The 22,916-nt window shown below is 40.3% G+C and overlaps 1 protein-coding gene across 1 annotated transcript in view; it reads right to left on the reverse strand.

Moving 5' to 3' along the window:
- sorcs3 (sortilin related VPS10 domain containing receptor 3) overlaps nucleotides 1–22,916 on the reverse strand; it is a 646,076-nt gene that overhangs the window by 192,943 nt on the left and 430,217 nt on the right. Inside the window, exon 5 of the mRNA XM_034187360.1 lies at nucleotides 2,311–2,384. Within this exon, the coding sequence (XP_034043251.1) occupies nucleotides 2,311–2,384 (74 nt within the window). The remainder of the gene's footprint in view (nucleotides 1–2,310; nucleotides 2,385–22,916) is intronic.

Consider the following 22,916-nt stretch of genomic DNA (forward strand, 5'->3'; position numbering starts at 1 on the left):
TTTGAAGTAAAGAAAGTGGTAGCGGCTGCACTCTTGTGTTGTTACAACTCAGCCCATTCGCTCCCCTTGGAACGCGACCTCACGATCCTTGACATGGAAGCCTTGTAACCAGAGAATCCTTTTGAGCTGTTGGGAGTGAGGTTTATTAACTACATCTGCACAGCGACTCCTGCTGGCATCCATTACAAAAGCAAAGTACATGAAACAAGCTAGAAAGCTTCTTACGTTAAGTTACTATGGCACTGTCTGCTGCCGCGCACTAGACCATAGATTTGAATCAGCCATTGTGATGGCAACCAGCCAAGATGTACAACCATTGTTAAGAAATGGTTATGGCCCATGATGGTGGTGTCAGAAATTATATTGCAAGATTCCATCTGGCATAAATAATCAAAATATATTGTAATATCTAACATTACAAGTAAAATATACATGTAAATGTTTTGAACAGCTGTAAATTGTTGGTTTTACCTCTTGTCTAAAACATTGGGGTGGGGGATGCACTTCCTCTAATTCAAACCCTATTCTATGTTTCATCACTGAAAATGTTTCATTAAGAAAATACAGTGTACACGACAGCTTCCTTTGTTAATTTCTTGTATATCAAAGTATTTAAAGACATGCAGGTTAGGTGAATTGCAAACTTTATAATTGTCCAGGTCTCCCTTGCAAAAGAGGTCTTAATCTCAATGGGACTAACCTTAATAAATACAGGTTAAATTAAAATAAAATAAATAAATAAACAGACATTGTATCATACAAATATTAAGCAAAATGTCACCCGGCCAGTGAATTACAAAACAGACTTCTGAACACTTTGACTATCAGAGATTGATTAAAAGAACATATGACTAAAACAAAAACTAAGTTATTAATAATTTCTTATTCTTGCAGAAATGTATGTGTTGAAATGTGGTAAAATCTGCAATCTTTAGACACAATACATCAAAATGATAATATTTATGTTTTGTAATAAGAAAATTCAAGGTGAATACATCTCAAGAATGTTTTTTTTTTTAAGTCCCCTTAACTAATTAATACAAAAATATGAATTTAAAATATATGAACAGTTCTAATTAAAATACATTTTAAAAATCTGTTTAAAAGGGAATTTTAAAACTACCAAATAATGTAAAACAAGCTGGAACAATTCATTAAAAATATAAACCATTCAACTGGATGTGGAGACATTCTGACTTCATTTTTTAGGAGCCGTCTTACCGTTTCTCTGTCTTTATTTACAGTTTGTGGCCTGTGTTTGTGTTGCTCATCTGCACACTGCAAACTCATTTGGATCAATAATTTAATGGTAGTGATTCATTGCCCACTGTGGATCAGCTCCACAGTTTCTTCCCTTGCAGCAACACAAAGAAACACAAATCCACTCACTGAGTGCGATAAAGGGGAGCAACGCGCATGATTACTTTGAGCCATGCAGTTTACAGTGCAGAGCTTGGTTAAATATTGCTCTTGTGTTCATTTTCACTGTTGGATGCAAGCCGCCCTGTTGGAGCATTATAACACCGTTGGAGGTTAGAGAGGCTGTTTTCTAAATGGAATCAATTAGGGGGCTGCCTAAATGCTGCAGGAGAGCCATCCAGTGTTTAGATGGTGCTGACTGGGGGGAGGGGGGCTGGGGGTGTGTGAGTTGGCTAGTGAAGGGCAACCCAGCCGATGGACTGTGAACCTGATTTAGGACTATAGCGTAGAATTAGCTTAACACTTATGCAAGTTGTGGCGGTTACAGCCAAGAGCAATTCTGGGCCAACCTCAGTTGTGGGGGGCAATGAGCTGGAATAGATTTGGGCTTACATTTGTGATGACTGTGCACTTTCAGACATCGAAGGTACACTGCAGGGGAGTGAGCAGCGGACGTGACGGGATGAGAAGTGACAGGGACGTCCTGTATCCATTACTAGTCAGAGCTCCTCATACGATATGCAGGACACGCTATCTGTTTGCATGTGACTGTAGAAAATGATTACCGCCACTAACATTGAGGAAGACATATTCAATCTGAGTTCATGTGCAACATGGCTGATATGAGCCGGGCGCGCAGGAGGAATGAAATGGAATGTGACACACCCACAGGTGCCAAATGCAAAGTGCATTCCCAAAGAGGGGATTAATCTCCGCCTGATCGTATCGTGGCTAAAAAAAAAAAAGTGCAGAATTATCAGAAGCGTCACCGGGCGGACACATGTTGTGTTCTCAGCTGTCTGTATGGTTTGGGCATTTGTGTGGAACATGCACGCGCTGCCTTGTAAACAAAATTTTGCCGAAGAGGAAAATGTGAAAACGTTGACTCACCAGTAGAATCTGTTTGGTGTCACGTGCTCATGGATGAGCTGCCATTTTCTTCCAAAGTCAACGGAGCTGTACAACTGTGGAGATCACAGGAGCAAAAAAAAGAGACAGGGACAAAAGTCAGGGTTGTTAGGAAGATAAATGTATGTTTCCCCACTGGTTCAGACTGCTTTACATAGACCGGCTGCTTTTATAAGATGTCAGAGTGATGAGTGAGCTTAAGGCTGAATAGTTCCAAAAAAAAAAAAAAAAAAAAAAAGAAGGGGGGTGGATGGGTGGAGGGATAGGGCTGGGGGCTGTTATGCATTATCAAGAGATATTCTGACATAGTGTTCAACTGCTGCTATCATTAGCAATCAACCATTCACGGTAATATATGATGAGTATCTATACTTCTCTCCTTATGAATTAGAGCTTTAATGGCACGGTTCTAAAAATATATCTGAAATTAAACACGTCGCATTAACGCTGCCAAAGTATGCCAGACATTGGTGGGTGTTGTGTAGTTCTTCTTTCAAAAAAAAAAGAGACAAAAACCTGCCAAAACACTCATCATATGAAAGCAATAGGCCCTACAGTATATTCCATCCTCAGCAAAGCAGTGTGAAGCACAAATATCAAAGGTTGTTTCGAAATGAAGCAGATGCAAAATTGATGTTGTTTAAATAGTAAGTGCAATTGCGTGGGTGTGGTGGCCTTAAAAGGTGGTGTGGTCCGGTGCAGTATTGGTGCAGTGCTGTTTTGAGGCAGCAGGAAGTGACTGCTCTGCACGAATATCTGATCTAAAGCAGACCCGGCGCCACGAGGGGGTGTTTGGGGGCGACGCCCCCTCACCTCATCAACCTCACCCCCTCGGATGTGAGAGTTATCAAAAATAAAAATAAAAAGAAAGAAAAAGAAATACTGGAAAATATAGCGCCTCGCAATTTCACGGATTATTTTAGTCCAATTTTGCATGCTTTTTTTTTTTTTTTTTTTTAACAGCGCATTGTGCTCTGCGTCCTCATCAAGCAGGCCGGTGTTCTGTCGAGATGACGGGACACCTGTTGCGGCACCGCGAAGGGAGAGCACGTGCATTGTGTTCTGCGTGTCTGTTTATAAGAATCTTCACGCCCAGAAGAAAAAAGCGTGCCAACAACTACCCATAACTGTGTTCTTCACTCGGAAAAAGACACCTGCACCGAGGTGTGACTCAGTGGAAAAAGACGCGGCGCCAGGACGAAGAGGCGCGATCAGAGGAACTGTGAAATACTGGTCAGTCACTATTAATAATTTCTTATGTGTCCAACCTCGTAGGTTGATCGTTAAATTAAATTTGTTAGTTCTAAAAGCCATCATAATTATTTATAGGAAAACATTCTATTTTTATTTCTCAAACAAATGTTTGGGCCTGAAAACAGGTTGGTCTTATTTTTCTACTAAGGTTTGAACTTTGAGAGTGTTTACACACGAGAGAAAAGTGAGAAAATGTTAATGCCTGTTTGATAAAAGTGTATAAAGTGTGTAGTGAGGGGTTTTACAGCCTTAAAACGTCTATAATAATTGTAAAAAATAACACTGACTACTTCACGGATTTCGCCTATTGCGGGCTATTTTTAGAATGTAACTCCCGCGATAAACGAGGGACCACTGTGTATCTACATGAAAGGTTTATCTTTGACCCGTTGTGTGACTGTCATGCCCAATTGCACTGTGTTTGCACTTGTGATGGAGGGCTGTATGTGGGGTTAATCTACTGTCTCATGTTGTTTCTCAGATCAGTTGTTGATTTGGTTTTGTGGTATGCAGGAGATCACTTGACCGAGCGTCTATATACGTTCAAATAATAATTAAAAAATAGTCATCACTCTTTACTCTTACTCAGTCAGTCTCTTACAACGGTGTAGCTTAAATACATGAGCTTTCTAGGAGCGCACCCAATTCATTACCCACGCTCAGAGGCAGGTACCCTCCGGTGCACACTTTTTTTTGGGGGGAGGGGACCCCGCCCTCTGTGATAAACTCATCGCCCCCTTAATATTTTTTTTCTGGCACTGGGCCTGATCTAAAGTCAACCACATAGTTTTCCTGCTATTTCAATGGTGTGATACTCACATACGGCTTACAAAGGAGGATTCACTCCACATGTATATTCTGGTTGTACACACAACAAACCTGAGTGAAAATATCAATTAAACTAAAGCAGGCACTAATGGGGAAAATGCACTTAGGCACACACATGCCTTTCTACAATGTGGTAAAACATGCATAATGCCTGTTTTAATTTGGTCCTGTATGTTCCATTGCTCATCAGCACCATATTTGAGGGGTCAGAGAAGCTGTACCGCTGTTGAGATAAAACTGATGTTGTAGGAAATGCAGCGTCGGTTCTGCCAAGGAGATTCAGATTTCAAAGCTGTCACTCAGATTCAGAAATCAGTAACAGCTGTGTCTGGCAGAGAAAGCAGCTGCTCCCCCTTTTAGTCATCAACTCACAACAAAGAGAGAACATATACCTCATTTAAAAATGTCACTTCTCATTCACCTCTCTGCTGCTTGCAGTCGCTGGCCTGAAATGCTACCTCCTCCACTTCACTGCCACTAGTTGGTCCTGTATGACACCTGTGGTAGGTTCCACTCCTGCCTTCTTCAGATGGCAGAAATCAAGGTCAACATATCCCTTCTCCATCATGACTGGGACCTCCACCAAAGACTGTTCTAACATTATTACTATGGATTAAATCCTTAATTGTTACTAGTCTCCAGAGTCTTAATGGTAGAACTTAAATCACCAAATCTGAGAGCATGTTTGACCTTTTAAACTATCAAGATTAGGTGTAAACAGAAAAGTAGAAACTATGGCGGTATATTATGTCGTACAAAAGTAAATCTACTACTATGCAATAAACATTGATCAGAAAGGGAAAAAAATGATGTGCTTGGTGGAATATATAGATCAGCTGACACACAGGTATACATATAGCACTGAGACTGCAACCCAATCTCAGTAAACTAATTATATTTTTCGGTGCACAGGCAAACAATTAATAACCAGGGTGCACTTCCCACCACTGTATTGATTGATGGAATAGCAACAGTATCTTGTGTGTGTGTGCACTGTCACATTGGGCCAACACGGTGAGGCATTGGGTTTGGTTGAGCTCTATTTTAATGCTCCTACTTGTAGCTTTTTATCACAGCAAATCTGACATGTTCGCTGATGAAGGGATGTGCATTTGTCATCCTAAGTAAATTTATGTGTGTGATATGCAAGGAAATTTGTTGTCAGCATTTCTGTTTTTCATTGAAAATGCCCCCTCAAAATATGTACAGTACTCTAAAAGTGGGTGCATACTTCAGCTTCAGCATGATCACAGAAGCCTGGACATACTAGGTTGGAAAAGTGTCCAGGTGTGTACTTCTTTTTGAGCCTTTGCCATGGAAAGCATCATATTGAATTATATGAAAATATTGGACAAATTTTGGAATTTTGTCATTGGTGGAATCTATTTTCATGATTATCTCATGTGCAGCCACTCAGGAAAGCACGGGCCTGAGAAGCATAACAAAACTGTCTGTCTTTTGATTCTACCGACCACCACACCAAAGAACTTCCCCAGGTTCTGGCACTCCAGCAGACAACCAAGCCATCCCCACCTCTGGAGAGTAGCCATCTATCTTCTGGAGCCAGGTGTAATGTGGGTGTCTCCTTAGCCATCTCCAACAACTGGAGTTCTCAACACTAAGGGACCTATGTGCCAGATCACACAAAGAATATCACCAACATTCCCATGCAAGAGATACTCCTCATCTAAGTCTTGCTAAGACACCGCTTGTTTGACACAATCATTCCACCAGTACCCAAGGATCCTCTGAAGAGGCCGAGTACCAAAGACATTCAGTTACCACTTTCAGTCATTGGTTAGCGTCCAAGTGACACATTCATACAGTAAAACAGGAAGCACCAGGACCTTCAAGACTTGAGCCTTCATTCTCCTGCAAAAATATATCAGCATCGACAGACATGTCTGCCGAGCGAACCCATGACTCCATGAGCTCTCCTGAGACATATTGCCATCTCAACAGCTGAGGACCCAGAAACATGAATGTCACCACTAAGATAAGTATATTTCTCTACAAGTTGAAGAACAGGTAGCTCAGTGGACAAGGAGCTGGTCAGCCAACATGTAGACCTGGGTTCTAATCCCATTCATGAAACCTGTCTGTGTTCTTGGACAAGACATTTAATCTCCATTGTCTTTGTCCACTCACCTGAAAATGGACACTGGCCTCAGCGGGTGAAGTAACCTGCGTCAGACTGCCGTCCACTCCAGGTGGTCATAGACTGTCATCTGCTTCACACTATGGATTCTGGAGATAAGTACTGGCACCAACGGTTCGCAGGGCCTATACCTGTTCTTCTATAAGTTCAGCATTTTTATTGCACAAGGAACAATTTTACTAGTTAAGCTCAGGAACTGGAAGTCATTGGAAGTGTAGTTGTTAGACTCAGCCCAAGACAATTGCAAACCCAGACACTCTGATTTATTATCTTGGTTGTTTCCATCCAGCTGCCATTGAGTTATCTTGTGCCAGTGAAAACAAAACCCTGCTTTGCTGACATGCAGGGTCTAATTTCAAATTTGAACTTGGACTTGCTTTGACAATATTTTCAAATGACTTGAATGCAAGTTACCCTGACCTCTGGTTAGCGACTTTGATGTTCATTATCCCAACGCTAAATCTGAAGACTGTTCAGCTTAAGTGGAACTAGAATCTATCAGCCCTTTGTAATAAGTGGTTGCATGTATAAGAATAACAAACTCACATCTATTTATATTTATATAACAGCTGAGTGGATCCTTGTGCTTTGATTGGTGCTTTGTATGTCATATGACATGGATTATTCGTCCCATTTGTGTTGCGTTGCATTTAGCATGCAAATTTGGTTCCATATGTTTTGTACCATTGCACACTGGGAACCCCGCCCATGCACACACTACCTGGGGCAATGTTTAGCTAAACATGACAGAGTTTGTTTTGCTGACAGATGAGGATTTGAAGGAGCTAATAGATGATGCTAACACACACACATACACACACAAAACAAATTCTCTGTAAGACATCTGGAGGCATGAAAAGCAGGATGAAAAGCTGGACTAATTTCTGACGTGATTTTTCACTGGACTGAGGAGTGACTGGACTACATCGTCAAAATTATTTTTGAACTATCTAACTGTTTTTCCAAGTTGACAGAGAACAATATTGAACTCCTATTTAAAGTTTGTGTTGACGTCAAAGCAGCAGTGACAAACACCAAAATGTAAGTCCCTTTTCTGTTTTTTATAAATTAATAAAATATCAAATGTTAAGGATTTACTTTAGCTGTTATATAAAACAAATAATGAGTGTCTTTCAATTCTTTCAATGTACCATTCAACTCGGTTTTGCCTCGTTGAATGGAACATTCCATCTTTCACCTCATGAAATATCCATACCACTGAACTCAAAAACATTCATTATTTGTATAATATTCACCGCATCAGAAAATCTGCAACTCATCACTTACAATCAGCAAATTTGAACATGTCTCATCAGCAGCCAGCGCAGTTGTGACAATGACAAGTAATGGCAAGTAACCAAGGTGAGTGTCTTTCTTTTCTGTGTGTTTAGGCTCTTGATCCAGCATTAGACCAAAAGACATATTTGTCTAAATTATGAACGGAAATTATTTGGAAGATGCAGAGTTTAAGAAAGCATTTCTGGTTTTCCAGCTTTGCTAAGGAAAGGGTCCCCACTGGGGGCTTTGGGTCTCTCTTACAGAGAAGTAAACAGTGTCCCTCATCACTTTGGACAGTGACATATGAAGCTAGTGGGCAAGGCTCAGCCTCTCCTCTCTCCATTCATCACGTCCATGACATCTTACATTTTAAAGCTTCTCAGCTGTCACAAAGTAAGCTTCATAGTTTCCCACTCACTCCAATAAATCAAAACACAGGTAGCTGCCATATACTGTATACTCCATTCCGCAGAGTACGTGACCACAAAGGAAGCCAACCAAGGCCAGGAAATTAAATGTTACTGAGGAATTGTAAATACCATGCTAGTTAAACTAATCTACTTATGCCAAAGTGTCAATGCATGCATAGTGTAATACAAACAATACTTTTATGTTCAAAGCTGGTAGGCATGAGAGCAAAGCACAACAAGAAACACAAGAGTCCAAAAAACCCAAAGGTTGACTATGACCAGTGGTGGGGACAGTTCCGCTAATTCACTCACCGCTAATTAGCAAAGCTACCTTTTTTGTTAGCAGATTAGCTTTCAGCTAACTTCAAACACCATCAGTGGACCAACTGACTTCCGAAAAATTTAGTTCCGGTAACTTTTAGACCCCTAACATTTTTTTTTACATACTAACAGTGAGAAACTGCTACGTATTTTGCAGCATTGAGGCAGCTGAGAGAAGCTGAGCTCAACTCTACTTCAGCAGAAGGGCCCTGGCTGCCAGGCTGCCCCCAAAAAATACAATAATCATTTTCTTGACAGTATATAGCGGTCCAGCTGTGAGGCAGACGTCTTGAAAAGGAAAGCAGGTTTGACTTATGGTTTTGATTTATGAATTCAATTAATCTGGATAGAATAACTACATTAATGTCAACTCTGTCATTTGTACAAAGTGAAAATAGAACACATATCTTTTAATTTTAAAATAATGCACTAATTCTTAATTTTTGAAAACTTGCACACACAGATGCCCAAAGGGATTATGGGTAAACTGATCCTCCCCTCACACTGATTGGTTGACTGATTCATTCTATATAAAAAACAACAAAAGTTAATGTAATGTGCATGTTGGTGTTTAAAAATAAATGTGCTTTTGTAAAATATGTCATTTTTTTCTTTTGAAAAAAAAAAGGCATTTGCAAAACCGAAAAGTCTGTTTGTTAAGTTGTGAGTCAGGTTGACAACCGTGTGATATAACGGGCGCCATTACCACTGCCATCCAGTAGATAGGTCAAAATGCATAGAACACTGCCAACTACTGGCACCTGGTTATATCACACGGCTGTCGAATGACAATGCCAGCGGAGGGAGAGGAAAATGTGCCACTCTGGGGGACCTCTAAATCTTATCTGATTGAGTTAAAATTTGGTCTGTACCTATAAAACCCCAAGTGGAACAAAAACAACATGTGGCCTGAAGTCTCTCACAACTTTTATTTTGTTCACTATATTACATGAACAACCCTAACGTTTGTGTCTCTGGGTTCTTAGCCATTGAGGTCAAGAGATGGCTGGGAGGGCCTTATGGAGTCATGTGATCACTGGACAGGGGTGTTTGGTCATGCCAATATCTTTGTAGGAGAATGAAGGTCCAAGACTTTAGGGTCATGATGCACACACTCTTACTGTATGCTTATGAGACTCAGATGTTAGCCAGTGACTTAAGGTGATGGCTGAATGTGGTAACTTCAGAGGATCCTTGGGCACTAACATTATGAGGAAACATCAGCTTCTACATTTTGGCCATGTGGCATGTTTCTCTGCGTATGATCTTGCACATAGGTGCCTGAGGTACAAAGGAACACCCACGCTCTCCCTGGCTGCAGCAGATAGATGGTTATTTTAATGATGTGTGTTTACCATCCAGGACCCAAGGTGTCATGGATGCAACAAAGTGTGGTGTCAGCACATGCTCCCAGATTGGACATGACATTGACACAGATTTCTCTTTGTGAGAGTACTGTATAAATGTACTGTAGTCTTGGCACTACTGGAGCACTTGCACTTTGTGCATTATTGGCGATATTTATTTGGAAAACTACATTGTTGATCAGATCTAAAGATCCCCAGAGTTTATTTTAGAGCATTTCTGACAGTCGCAGTTATCCTTTCAGATTGGGTCTCTACTGTTGTTAACAAAGGAAAGTACTTTAACCATGATGTACTGGATAGTTTCCAACAGATCTGCTACACAGGGGCCATAGACGTGAGTAAGATTACTTATCTCAGGAATAATTTATGTTAATCCTGATACTGGGAAATGCACTCCAAACAGTGTTCACATATAAGGTGTACCAAGGCAACAACAAAAGCAAAAAAGTTTTATTGTGTTATTTAGATCACAATTAAAGTTTTAGAGGGTCACATCTCAGAAGAAACTCATTCCAAACAGCAGTGCTTTTATCACATTTAGCAATCAAACAATTTAAACTATGCTGCAGGAATACAGGAATAATAAGTGGGTTTTGTCAGTAGTCTCAGTTTAGAAGTTGCGTAGTTCTATTGGATTTAGGTATGCGATCTTCTCTGCGGGGAAAACATCCTAAAGTCTATGTATTGTTTTCAATTTCTCTCCTACGGTGCACTTGTGCTTTAAGTCAAACAACTACTCACTGCCAAGTGTGGTTAATCAACCACAGAAGAAACCAAAATGGAAAATGAGTTCACAGTCTGGCCTCTTACAAGAAAACCTACACATCAACTACTGAAAGCCATATTTCTTAATGCCATTGTCTTATTTTTTTGGCATACCAGTGGGAAGAAAACACATTATTGTGTTTACTCCTGTGCCATTCTTCTATACATTTTTCACATATTCATCTGGGGCCAAGTTGTGATGGCATTTGCTGAATATGAGGTCGATCAGACATGCTTCTCCTCAGTCACATTCTCCAACTCCTGGGGATCTCAAGGTAGGATATGTTCACCCTTCAGTGCATTCTGTGGGGCAACAGGCTACCCCATAGACCATATTTCTATTAGAAAACCCACAATACACCACAAGGCACACATAAATAAGAATAAAAGGGGCACGGTAATGCAATCCCAACAAGGCTTCCTGGTTAAAGTCACCATTGCACTATTTTTCATACTTAGAGTAGCAGAAATATCTACAATAAAATCTGTGCCAAATCAACCAAGCCAATCCATACAGGATCCTCTGTGGTGAGCCCAAGTAACAAATATGAGCAGCCAAAAGAAAAAACAAAAAAGAATGAATGGTGATTTCATATACTCTTAATGGTTTAACCTATCTATCCAGGCTTTCATTCCTGTAGAGAGCCGTAGGAGGCATTGGAGGCTATAGCCCTTTATATACTCAGTGAAGCCAGTTTACACACTGCCAGCCAGCCAGGTCAAAGTCTGAGCTGAAGTCGCACATATACTCCCACTCCCACCTGTTTCCTGCAGAAATTCTGATCATTACCCACTGGACAGTGAAATCAAAACCAAACATATAGATTTTTCTTGGGGCATTGGGAAGCTAAGATGGATAAAACCATTATATATGGTGTTGATGATTTCCTTATACTGTGTCAGCAAAGCAACAGATGCTGCACATCACAAGCTCACAAGCTTTTTAAATTCATGTGTGGAGCAATGTTATTGAAACAACTACATCTTTATTACTTCAAGAAATCATGGGAAAGAGAAATGTTTTTTCATGCAATATATTTGGAAGCATATAATTTACATCTCTGAGGTATAGGCATGGTTAACCACAACAATAACATTGTGTTACAGTATAAGTCACAGGTTTCTTTCTTTATTTATTTTTTTCTAGTTTAGGGTGTTCTGTGAAATATACTCTGATGACACATGTTCCAATAATAAAATGAATAATTATTATTATTCATTTTCTATACATGCTAACTCCAATCAAGAGTCATGCAGGCTGGAGCCTATGACAACAGACACAGGGCATGAGACAGGGTACACCCTGGACAGGATGGTAGTCTATCACAGGGTCACAAATAGACAGACAAACTCATTTACACTAGCACACATACCTACGGTCAAATGAAGCTTCCAATTCACCTAACCTGCATGTCTTTGGAAGTGAGAGGAAGCTGCCAGAGCACCCAGAGGGAGCTCAAGTAAACACTGGGAGAACATGCAAACAGCACACAGAAAGGACCAGGTGGGAAGCGAACCCATGACCTTCTTGCATGAGGTAACAGTGCTAACCACTAAGCCACCATGCCACAAAATCCATCCATATATCAATTTTCAATACCCACTTACTCCATTTAAGGGTCCGGGGGGGGGGGGGGGGGGGGGGGGGGGGGGGGGGGGGGGGGGCTCCATCATATTGTGCCACATAGTAATAATAATAATAGCAGTAATAATAGTAATAATAACAGCAATAATAATAGCAATAAGAAGAAGAAGAAGAAGAATTAGTAGCAGTAGCAGTAGTCGTAGCAGAAGTATTTATATAGGACTTTGCCAGGAATCAGCGCACTAAACAAAAGAAACTCCAATAATAAAAGTATACTACAATAATGTACAAAAATCCATTGCACATTTATTTGTCCAGCTTGATTTTTCTTAGAATTCAAAAGATCTTATGTTTAGCAAGACCACACACTGTGGTGTGCACATGTGCTGAGTTCCTCATTCACTCACTCATCTCCAACTGCTTATCCAGGATCAGGTCACAGGGGCAACAACTCCAGCAGGGGACCACAAACTTCCCTGTCCTGGACCACAGTAACCATCTCTGACTGGGGAAATTGAGGCATTCCCAGGCCAATGTGGAGATATAATCTCTCCAACTAGTCCTGGGTCTTCCCAGTTGTCTCTTCCCAGCTGGACATACCTGGAACACCTCCCTAGGGATGCGCCCAGGGGGCATCCTTACCAGATGCCCAAACCACCTCAGCTGGCTCCTTTCAATGTGAGGGAGCAGATACTCCGAGCTCAGAATGGATGACTGAACATCTCAGCTTATCTCTAAGAGAGACACCAACCACCCTACTGAGAAAAACCCATTTCAGCTGCTTGTACCCGCAATCTATTTCTTTTGGTCATGACCCAACCCTCAGGTGAGACTAGTAATGAAGACTGACCAGTAGATCGAGAGCTTTGCCTTTTCGCTCAGCTCCCTTTTTGTCATAACAGTATGGGAGAGCGAATTCCTGTGCTGATTCTCCGGCCAATCTCATGCTCCATTGTAATCCATCGGTTTCCTGCTGAGAACCATGGCCTCAGATTTAGAGGTGCTGATCCTCATCCCAGCCACTTCATATTCGGCTGCAAACTGATCCAGTGAATGCTGGAGGTCACAAGCCGATGAAGCCAACAGGACCACATCATCTGCAAAAAGCAGTGATCAAACCCTGAGCCCACCAAACTGAAGACCCTCCTCCCCCTGACTACGCCTCGATATCCTGTCCATGAATATCACAAACAGGATTGGTGACACGGTGCAGCCCTGGCGGAGACCAACCCCCACCGGAAATGAGTCCGACTTACTGCAGAGAACCCGAACACAGTTCCGTTGTATATTATTACTGCATCTACTGCAACAAATCATATTTAAAATCATCAATGTTTCTGTGTGTAATCTTGTTCTGCAGTGTAACAAGTATCTGTCAGATAAATGTAGTGGAAGAACAAGAACAATGTTTCCAACTAAAATGTAGCATAATATAGTACAATTAGCACAAAAAACATGCATGCAACAGTTTGGGTCCTGTGCAGGATTTTAATATTTTCGCAGGTCCTTCAGCCTCATTTCCACCTTTCGCTGTCAGCAGGACCTTTGACTGCTGTTTAGAATGAAAAGCAAAATACAATGGGAGTAAAATTGTTGAATGAACTTGAATAAAGCCCCACTGGCTCAGGGAGTTTTTGTACAATCACACTTTTCTCTCGGGGTCTTCAGACCAATTCGTTTATTGCTTCTGCCTTAAAATTGGAATCATAAATAGAAACATAAATTACATCTATGCAGTGCTGCACTGCAACAACAGACTGCAATATTATTTTTCCCACCCATATTTTAGTTTGAATTCTTCCTTGTAAAGAATTGCAGAGGGAAAATTTTGCCACATAGAAAGGCTTTGTGTGTGAACATCAATGCACAAACAGTTCCAACAACACATAAAAGCTCTGAGAAAGGAATCAAGACTTGCAAGTTATGGATATGATAACTACAGCATTACAAGTGACTGGGTCTCACGCTATTATAATAAGTCATTTTTATTATTCCTAATTAAGTTTCCTATAAATTCTTGATGCGTATGTGTACAGAGCTCTAAATCAAACTGCTTCTGTTGGCATCATCATGGCATATCCCGTATGGGAGGGAGGGGGCAGACTCGTTTTATACCCCACAATTTATGAAGCCTGCAAAATACACTGCAGAAAGGATGATCCTACGGGGGTGGGGGTGGGGAGTATTGGAATGAGCGATGCAAATGGACTGACTTGATTGCAATTGCTATAAGGACAGAAGTTCAGAATGTAATCTTTTCTGCTTGCTGGCATACGTCAATTGATAGCATTTGTCATACAATACATCTAAAGGTATTTAGATGTATGACACATTTCAGTTTGGTTCGCTTACATACCCATATTAGGTATGTAAGTGAACCAAACCCATACTGAACCATATAATTCACAGTAATGTTCATAATTCCTTCCACATCATATTTGATCTTTTTCTCTTTGAAAATTAACTGGATGGCATATTTGCAGTCACGTGATGTTCATAATCATGATGTCTTCAGGGGCCTTGAACTAGCTCCTTGAGTTTTGGAGGAAATATGCTTCATGGGCAGCTATTAAATAGACTGCATTTTTATTGCATTTTTTAAATTTGATATTGATGCTCAAGCTCTTTACAATAATGCCACCCTTCACACATGTGCAATGCAATGCTCTCAACTGGACACACAGAGCAATGTGGGGGATTTAGGACTTTGCAACAGGATCATAGTAATTTTCTGGTCTAACGGTAAATCAAATCGAGGATTGTCTTGTCCCACCCAAACATTTATACATCACTTCCCCAAGTCATTACGCAGTTGTAGCAATACTTCCAACAAAGTTTTGTTGCAAGTATTGCAAGAACAAGTTGGCACTTTTGTGGCACTGCAATGTGTGTCTTCTTCGTATCTTCTTGGCAATAAAGAATGCAGAGCAGAGAGTTAGAAGGGAAGTGCAAACATGTAGAAGCTTCATTCTGATGATGCACAGCAAAGTGAGGGTTTTTTGGAACTAAGTTTTGTTGTGAATGTCTATCCCTCGAACAATTGGTAATCAGTAAGGTCCCTGGGTTCTCCTAGTACTATCAGGTCTGGTAGGGACTACGGACCAAACAGGAATTGGGAAAATAAAATGCAAAATTAAATTAGAACTGAACCCTTGGCCAATGCAAAACCCAGATCTCCAAGTTGGAGTACAAAAATAATACAGCATGATGAGAGAGGATGTCTTCAAAGAAAAATGAAAAAGTGAATCTCATTGCTAGTACCTCACACTGGACTTGATCTTTGGGTGAACTATGGCTGTGTGTGTTTTAAGCCTACAAAGTAAACACGTTTTCGGGGGCTTTTCCCTTTTGATTGTGGTCACCCCAACAGAGCAGATGTGTTGATCTGAAGTTTTATGCATGCCACCTTTGGTGATGCAACTCAAGGTGAACAGGAGGAATGGTTGGTCTTGAACTGGGAACCTTCTGTTTTGGAAATAAGCACTCTAACCATTTTCATTTCTTAAAATGTGCATGTGTGTTTGTGTGTTATCATAAAAAAACAATTTAACAAGGTATAAAGCCAGTAACATTACAAATGGGTGTGACATTAGTTTAAGACTGATTTTGTTCTAAAAAAAAAAACACATCTCAAGGTATAAACCTGTTACTATATAACAGAGTGCAGTTTCTTGCCACTTGTTGCCAGCATACGCTGAACAAATTAAACTATTATCCTCTGTGATTATCAGTGTTCAATGTGTGCCCACTCATGTCTAACAAATACATTCCCTCAGGTTTTATGCTCACTTTCACATCATACCGTCACCTCCTTTGGGTTTCCACTGTGAATCTGTTATCTTGCTGCCTCGTAGTTACACTGCAGCATTCTAAAAACTGCAGTACACCCACTGGGGTTTGTCAGAATCATGATGTGTACTCAGAGATGACAGTGATATGTGTACTTCAGACCTTTATTCTCTTCGGCTGTCACAGAAACCTAACAGTCTCTAAATGCTTGGAAAACTGGCACCATTATGGTAGTTGTTGGATGTCAATGGAAATACCCCAGTCATCCATCCTGTTCAAAGCCTATCCCAATTCACTTTGGGTGAGAGGCAGTGTGCACCCTTGGCCCTGGCGATTACCATGAGGTTCACATATAGCTAAAATTTTAAAATTAAATTTACTCCTATAGTCCTCAATTAGCCCAATCTGTCTGTCTTTGAACTGTGGGTGGACACCTGGAAAAAAGCAACATACAAGTATACACTAGTCATACACAATATCCATGAGGAACCCTCTTGATATGAAATGGACTTTCATCTCCAGATGGATTTATACATACATATTGTACCGCACTGTTTAAATTTCTTAATAACTGAAAGGAATGGTATCAGGAAATCCGTATTTTCAGGCTATAAGTCACACCTTTTTGACTTGTTTGGCCAGTCATGCAATGTATATTTTTTAAGTGTCTTATTTGCAAAGGAATATTGCATTATCGTTTATGACCACAAGATGGTAGAGTTTACACGTGTCAAGCTGCTCCTGCATACTCATTTGAATAAGGTACTATCTGATCTACACTCCAGAGCTGTATGTGGTGATAATGTCATTAAGCTAGATGACACTGGCTATAACATTATAAGAAGATATTCCAGAAAAAAAAATATGTTCAGGCTCAGAGAATGAGTGAAATTAAGAAATCATGCTCTGAAACTGAAAGACCATGCACTTGGAATGAGAAGGGGGAATAACCTTTCTTGAATAAAGAGTAGAAACAACCTAGATATTATTCAGTACTTGACTTGTTTGTACTTTGTGGGGCAGCCAGAACTTGCAATGAGGACAACAGTGAGACCAAGACCAAGGCTAACTGTACAAAAAGTCTGTTGTATTGCATTGTATTGAATTGTCACATTAAAAAGTGTATTTACATTTATTGATGTAACCGTGCACATGATGAGGTCAGCATTGATGTTTTAGTGTTTTCAATGGTGACAAGAAGTTTAGTGTTGACGTCTTTGTGCCTCATAAAATAACATTAAATAGCCCATTGCTCACAGAAATATTTAACCATGATTAGTGCACAGGTGTGCCTTAGACTGCCCACAATAAAAGGCCACTCTGAAAGGTGCAGTTTTGTTTTATTGGGGGGGGATACCAGTCAGTATCTGGTGTGACCACCATTTGCCTCATGCAGTGCAACACATCTCCTTCGCATAGAGTTGATCAGGTTGTCAATTGTGGCCTGTGGAATGTTGGTCCACTCCTCTACAATGGCTGTGCGAAGTTGCTGGATATTGGCAGGAACTGGTACACGCTGTCATATACGCCGGTCCAGAGCATCCCAAACATGCTCAATGGGTGACATGTCCGGTGAGTATGCTGGCCATGCAAGAACTGGGACATTTTCAGCTTCCAAGAATTGTGTACAGATCCTTGCAACATGGGGCTGTACATTATCCTGCTGCAACATGAGGTGATGTTCATGGTGTCTAATCAGCATTTTGATATGGCACACCTGTGAGGTGCGATGGATTATCTCAGCAAAGGAGAAGTGCTCACTATCACAGATTTAGACTGGTTTGTGAACAATATTTGAGGGAAATGGTGATATTGTGTATGTGGAAAAAGTTTTAGATCTTTGAGTTCATCTCATACAAAATGGGAGCAAAACCAAAAGTGTTGCGTTTATATTTTTGTTGAGTATATTTCTGTGAGTGTACTAATCAAGAATGTAATGTTTGTGCTATAAATAAATAATGTCGCAATTACATTAATGTTGCTTGTTGCATCATGCAGTAGCACAAGATTTCAAAAACAAATGTGATTTACAGACTGATGCAACTTATATATGGTTTTTCCTCTTCGTTATGCATTGTTGGAAAGATGTGACAAATACTCAGGTGCAATATATAGTCCAGAAAATATGGGATTTTTCTTTTCATTCATGGTAATGTGTTACAAATAAAACAAACAAATACATAAAAAGAACAAGGTTAGGAGGTCACAGCAAAAAAGAGTGACGTTCACAGAAGGTCACACATGAATTAGTATACAGAGAGTTACCCCATGTATCTCAAAATAGTGACAGATATATAACAATAAAAACACTTTTGGCTTGTACCATGTTGGTAGAAATGGAGTCTGTTAATGTCACTTAGGAGCTTGAAATACAGAAGCCTATTTCGCCGAGAGAAAGGTGTCAGCTGAGGATTACAATGACGGAGAATGATCCTGAAAGCGAAGCACTCAGACTCGCAGCTTCCCATTAAATACAGTTTGGATTAAAAGGCTTTATGTAAAGAGTGCTCCTCAATGCCAGAATCTATCGCCACAGACAACAATATCTCCCACATTAGGAATGTTACAAAATGGAAAATGTTCATTCTTTTCACAGAGTCAATGTAAATGAAAATGAAGAAGTAATCCGGAATAATAGCATCTCCCTGAATACTTTGAGTCTGCTGTCCCCGTTGCATTTCTGAAAATGTTTAGCGAGAATCCGATTCATCTTGAAATAATTAACAGCATAAATTTGCATCATTAGGGTGGATTAAATCAAACAATGTTTGCATACTAAAGGACTGAAGGGGCCGTGCGGATCTCCTGCCGAGGCACTTAAGCGCTTTCCTTTGTCATTTTTGCCTTCCTGTGGGAGCAGAAGACGATGCCTACTTTGTCATGAAAAGAGAGAACGGAAACATTTGTATAGCTGTTTGCTGGTCTTGAAGAAAAAGTGTTCAAGCATGTGTATGCATGTGTTGGTGCCAGCGTGCCGTGAAACAAAACAGCAATGAAAAGGAAGCTGGCAGTTAGAAGCAACAGCGCGGCACATTTCAGACGTCCCCTGAGCCTTTTCCAGGCACAACGGTAGCAGCTAAGGAAACTTTTTTTGCTTTTCATTTCACTCTGTTCACAGCTGTTACAAATAACAATAAAAACAACAATAGAATAATCATCACAACAGGTGCCCGTAAAGTGTAATATGTTATTTTTATCACTGTGTTATCATTATATCTAGCATAAGAGGATATACACTTGTTCAATAAATACTCAGTTTTTTTTTTTTTTTTTACTTAAACACTATCATGCTGCCTCCTACAAAAAGCACATCCTCATTTCAGCATATAACTGTCATAAATTGTACTCTGTGACAATAGAACATAAGCAGTTTCATGCTTTGCACCATCAAGTGCTACAGGAATGAGGTCTTAGTTTTGGCCATTTGGACTTCTTTGATATATATATATATATATATATATATATATATATATATATATATATATATATATTATATATATATATATATATATATATATATAAAACAAAGCAAGTTCTTGCAAACTTTTGAATTTTTTTCAAGTCTGGTAGCACATGTTGCCATGCTGACCAGTCTACGGAGCCGCCTTGGGTATGAGACGGCAACCACCCTTGTGGACAATTAGTCCATCCCTACCTCTTAAAAGTAACCATTTCTCAAACATCACCAAACGCCTGGGGCCAGTGACGTCATGACTCCATAACCTCTTCCTAGGTATCTCCCAATCTCAAAAGCTGAAAAACCAGCAACATCAATGTCAATATCTTGACAAATTTAAAGGTCCCTTCACACATAACAGGAAACATGCAGAAACCGGAAGAAAATCCACAAACCAAACATGAACTGGGGAACCACGAAACATCATTCACGTGCATGAATACAGTACGAGCAGCTGGGACGTGGTGCACCGTAATTGTGCTGCTGATGTGGAGAAAAATAAAATAAAAACCAGCTGTAAAATTAATTAGTCCATGAGCCAGTCATGAATTTTGACGTAAACGGTGCCACCTAAGGTGAAAAAATGACACTTAGAATCCAGCCTCAGTGTATCATGGCCTACACAAAAATGTATGATAGCCATCCCAGGGTGGTAGCTGTAGTCAGGTAGGGATCAATGAAGAATTACACAGAGATCAAACTTTAAAAATGCTCCAATCATGTTGAAAACTACATCACATTATTTGTCTGATCATAACAATTCCAAAAAGGTATAGTTTGGATTATCCATGATGGAATGTTCTGGAGTTATGGGGTAAAAACCGCAACAAATGGTGACAAAGGTCAATTTCAGTTTGTACAGGCATCAAAAGTTGCTCCAGTTTCAGCAAAAAATGATGCAAACTATTGGTTGAAATAAAAGGATCAATAAATGGAATAGTTTTGACTGTGTTGAATGATTTGTCTCCAAAGTAAAGGTCAAACAAGGTCAACATCCATTGAATTCTATGACATGTGACATATGTTACCCTGTAACATGATAACTAAGCATGACAGATGATGTAACATGATGCAAACTATTCCTTTTTTAGAACCCTATTAACCCAAACAATAATTTGCATAATTTTTTTCTAACAGCTTCTAACAGCTACCACCCTGGGATGGCTATCACACATTTTTGTGTAGGCCATGATACACTGAGGCTGGATTCTTTGTGTCGTTTTTTTCCCCTTAAGTGGTACCGAAAACCTGCTTGGCCCATGGACTGAATGAATATCACTGGGTTGATATAAATAATAAATACAATGGGTCGCAATACAGAACCCCACAGTTAAATAACCCTGGTTAAAAAAAATAAAATAAATAAATGCCACTCATGGGATTCGAATCTGCAACTTACAAAAGCTCTGATTACAAGACATAAACTTTACCATTGCGCGACAATCACTGTCTTATAACAGGAGCATAAAATGGCTAAACTAAACAAGGAGATCAACATATTTTTTTTTAAAAAAAGAGAAAAAAATGCCATGATAACTGACCGAATGGTGTTTGTTATGGCATATTTCTGCTGATACGTGACTGAAAGTGGCGTATTTGTCGCACTGTTGGCTTGTCATATAGTCCTATGGCTTGGTGCTCACAGGACACGAGTGTCGGGCCAGGCACGTGTGTCCTGTCAGACAGACGTGACATTCAGATCGCCTGGTGCGTGTCCATATGAACTGACGGCCCGTTTCAGCTGGGACAGCCTGTCAGTGTGTGTGGCATGCACACTCTCCAGCCCATCACAAAAGTGATATGTGTTTTTTTGTATTTCCACATGAGCACAGCAAGCACATACACAAGTCACAGTGGACAGTTGTAAGGTCCTGTCCATCAAAACACAGTACATGTTCTGCAGCTGTGCCGTCCAGGACCAGAGATGTCAACAGCTGATGTTGGCATCCAGCCATGCCCCTGTCCATTCAGTGGACATACCAAGGTGTCACTCTGTGATCAGATGAAAGGTGCCTTGCCTGCGGGGGAGAGTGGGGCGGGGGGGATGTGTGCAAACCACATGTATGTCATGTGTTGTGTGGGGAGCCAACACTCTGGCACACCACATGTGTATTTCACAGCCAGCTCAAAAGTGATCATCTGCTCACTATTTTTGTGCTAACAGCGTGAATGGCCACATATTTCCTAAGCGCTCCGCGAGCAGTATTAGATGTTCGTGTGTGTCACCTGGAATTTGGCCGACACCTGCTGCAAGAGGGATTGAACGGGCTCTGACAGGGCACACTCTGTCTTTCTGCCGCTTTTGTGCATAAATGGTTGTAGCGACAGGTGCACAAGGAATTGGAGGCAGCTCCAAATTTTCACAAATGGCATGCAATTCCTTCTTCGTGCGGTAGTCGGCTTCAATTGTGTTATGTATGAAGGGGCTCTATCACTTTCACCCAAGACAAATACACTACTGATGGCTGAGTTCAGGTCCAATTCTTGATAACCTGGAGCTTAATGTTGATCCAAGACCATCACAAACCCAAACACTCTGATTCCTCCCTCAACTTCTCAAATGCTGTAGTCAAGGTATCATTGCAAACATCACAGCATAGTCTGTAACACAGTCAGTAAACCTTTCCTTGCAAACAAAGGCACCTATGCCAACAGTTTCCACAATACTACCCAACGTCCAGTCCATGCAAGCACTGAACACTACAAGAACTGGAACACACTGCTGATGAATGCTAGTATTCAGTTGGAAAAATTCAGTTTCTGCTCCAGCTCCACACATTATAAAAAAATGTGTATAGATTGGCTATGATATACAGCAAATGTGAACCCCAGTTCTTGTGAACCCCACAAATTCTAAGGATGTCCCAGAGAGCAGCCTGATCAACTGAATCAAACTAGACCAAACTTTTCAGTTCTGTCTTTTCTTGAATTTGTACCAAAACTGGAGACCAATTTTAACAAGAAGCTACTGTTCTGGACAAGACAGATTAGACTGTGAAAAATCCATAACAAATTGGCCTCAGAAACATTAAGTAATCAGCTACAAAAAGTAGGTTTCTGAACATCACGTCAGTGTAAATAGTCTGCCATGGTGGGTAAGACCAACTCATAACCTACACTGCAGTCTTGTACTTTTTGTACCATTTTATACAAATAGTAAAAGTGCCTCCTTGTGTTTAAGAGCATGAAAAGGTATGCAGAGCAAATTTCTCATTCTTAACAAACCTGGATCCACAAGAAACTACACAATCTATTGTATAAAAATCCAAAAAGACCATAAACACTTCATATGATTGAGCAAAGTGTCCCAATTTAACACCAAGGAATTAAACTCTAGTTCTAAAGGACCTACAGAACCTCTGGATTATCATTCAAG

The sequence above is a fragment of the Thalassophryne amazonica genome, chromosome 15, assembly GCF_902500255.1.
Source record: "Thalassophryne amazonica chromosome 15, fThaAma1.1, whole genome shotgun sequence".
Taxonomy (NCBI): Eukaryota; Metazoa; Chordata; class Actinopteri; order Batrachoidiformes; family Batrachoididae; genus Thalassophryne; species Thalassophryne amazonica.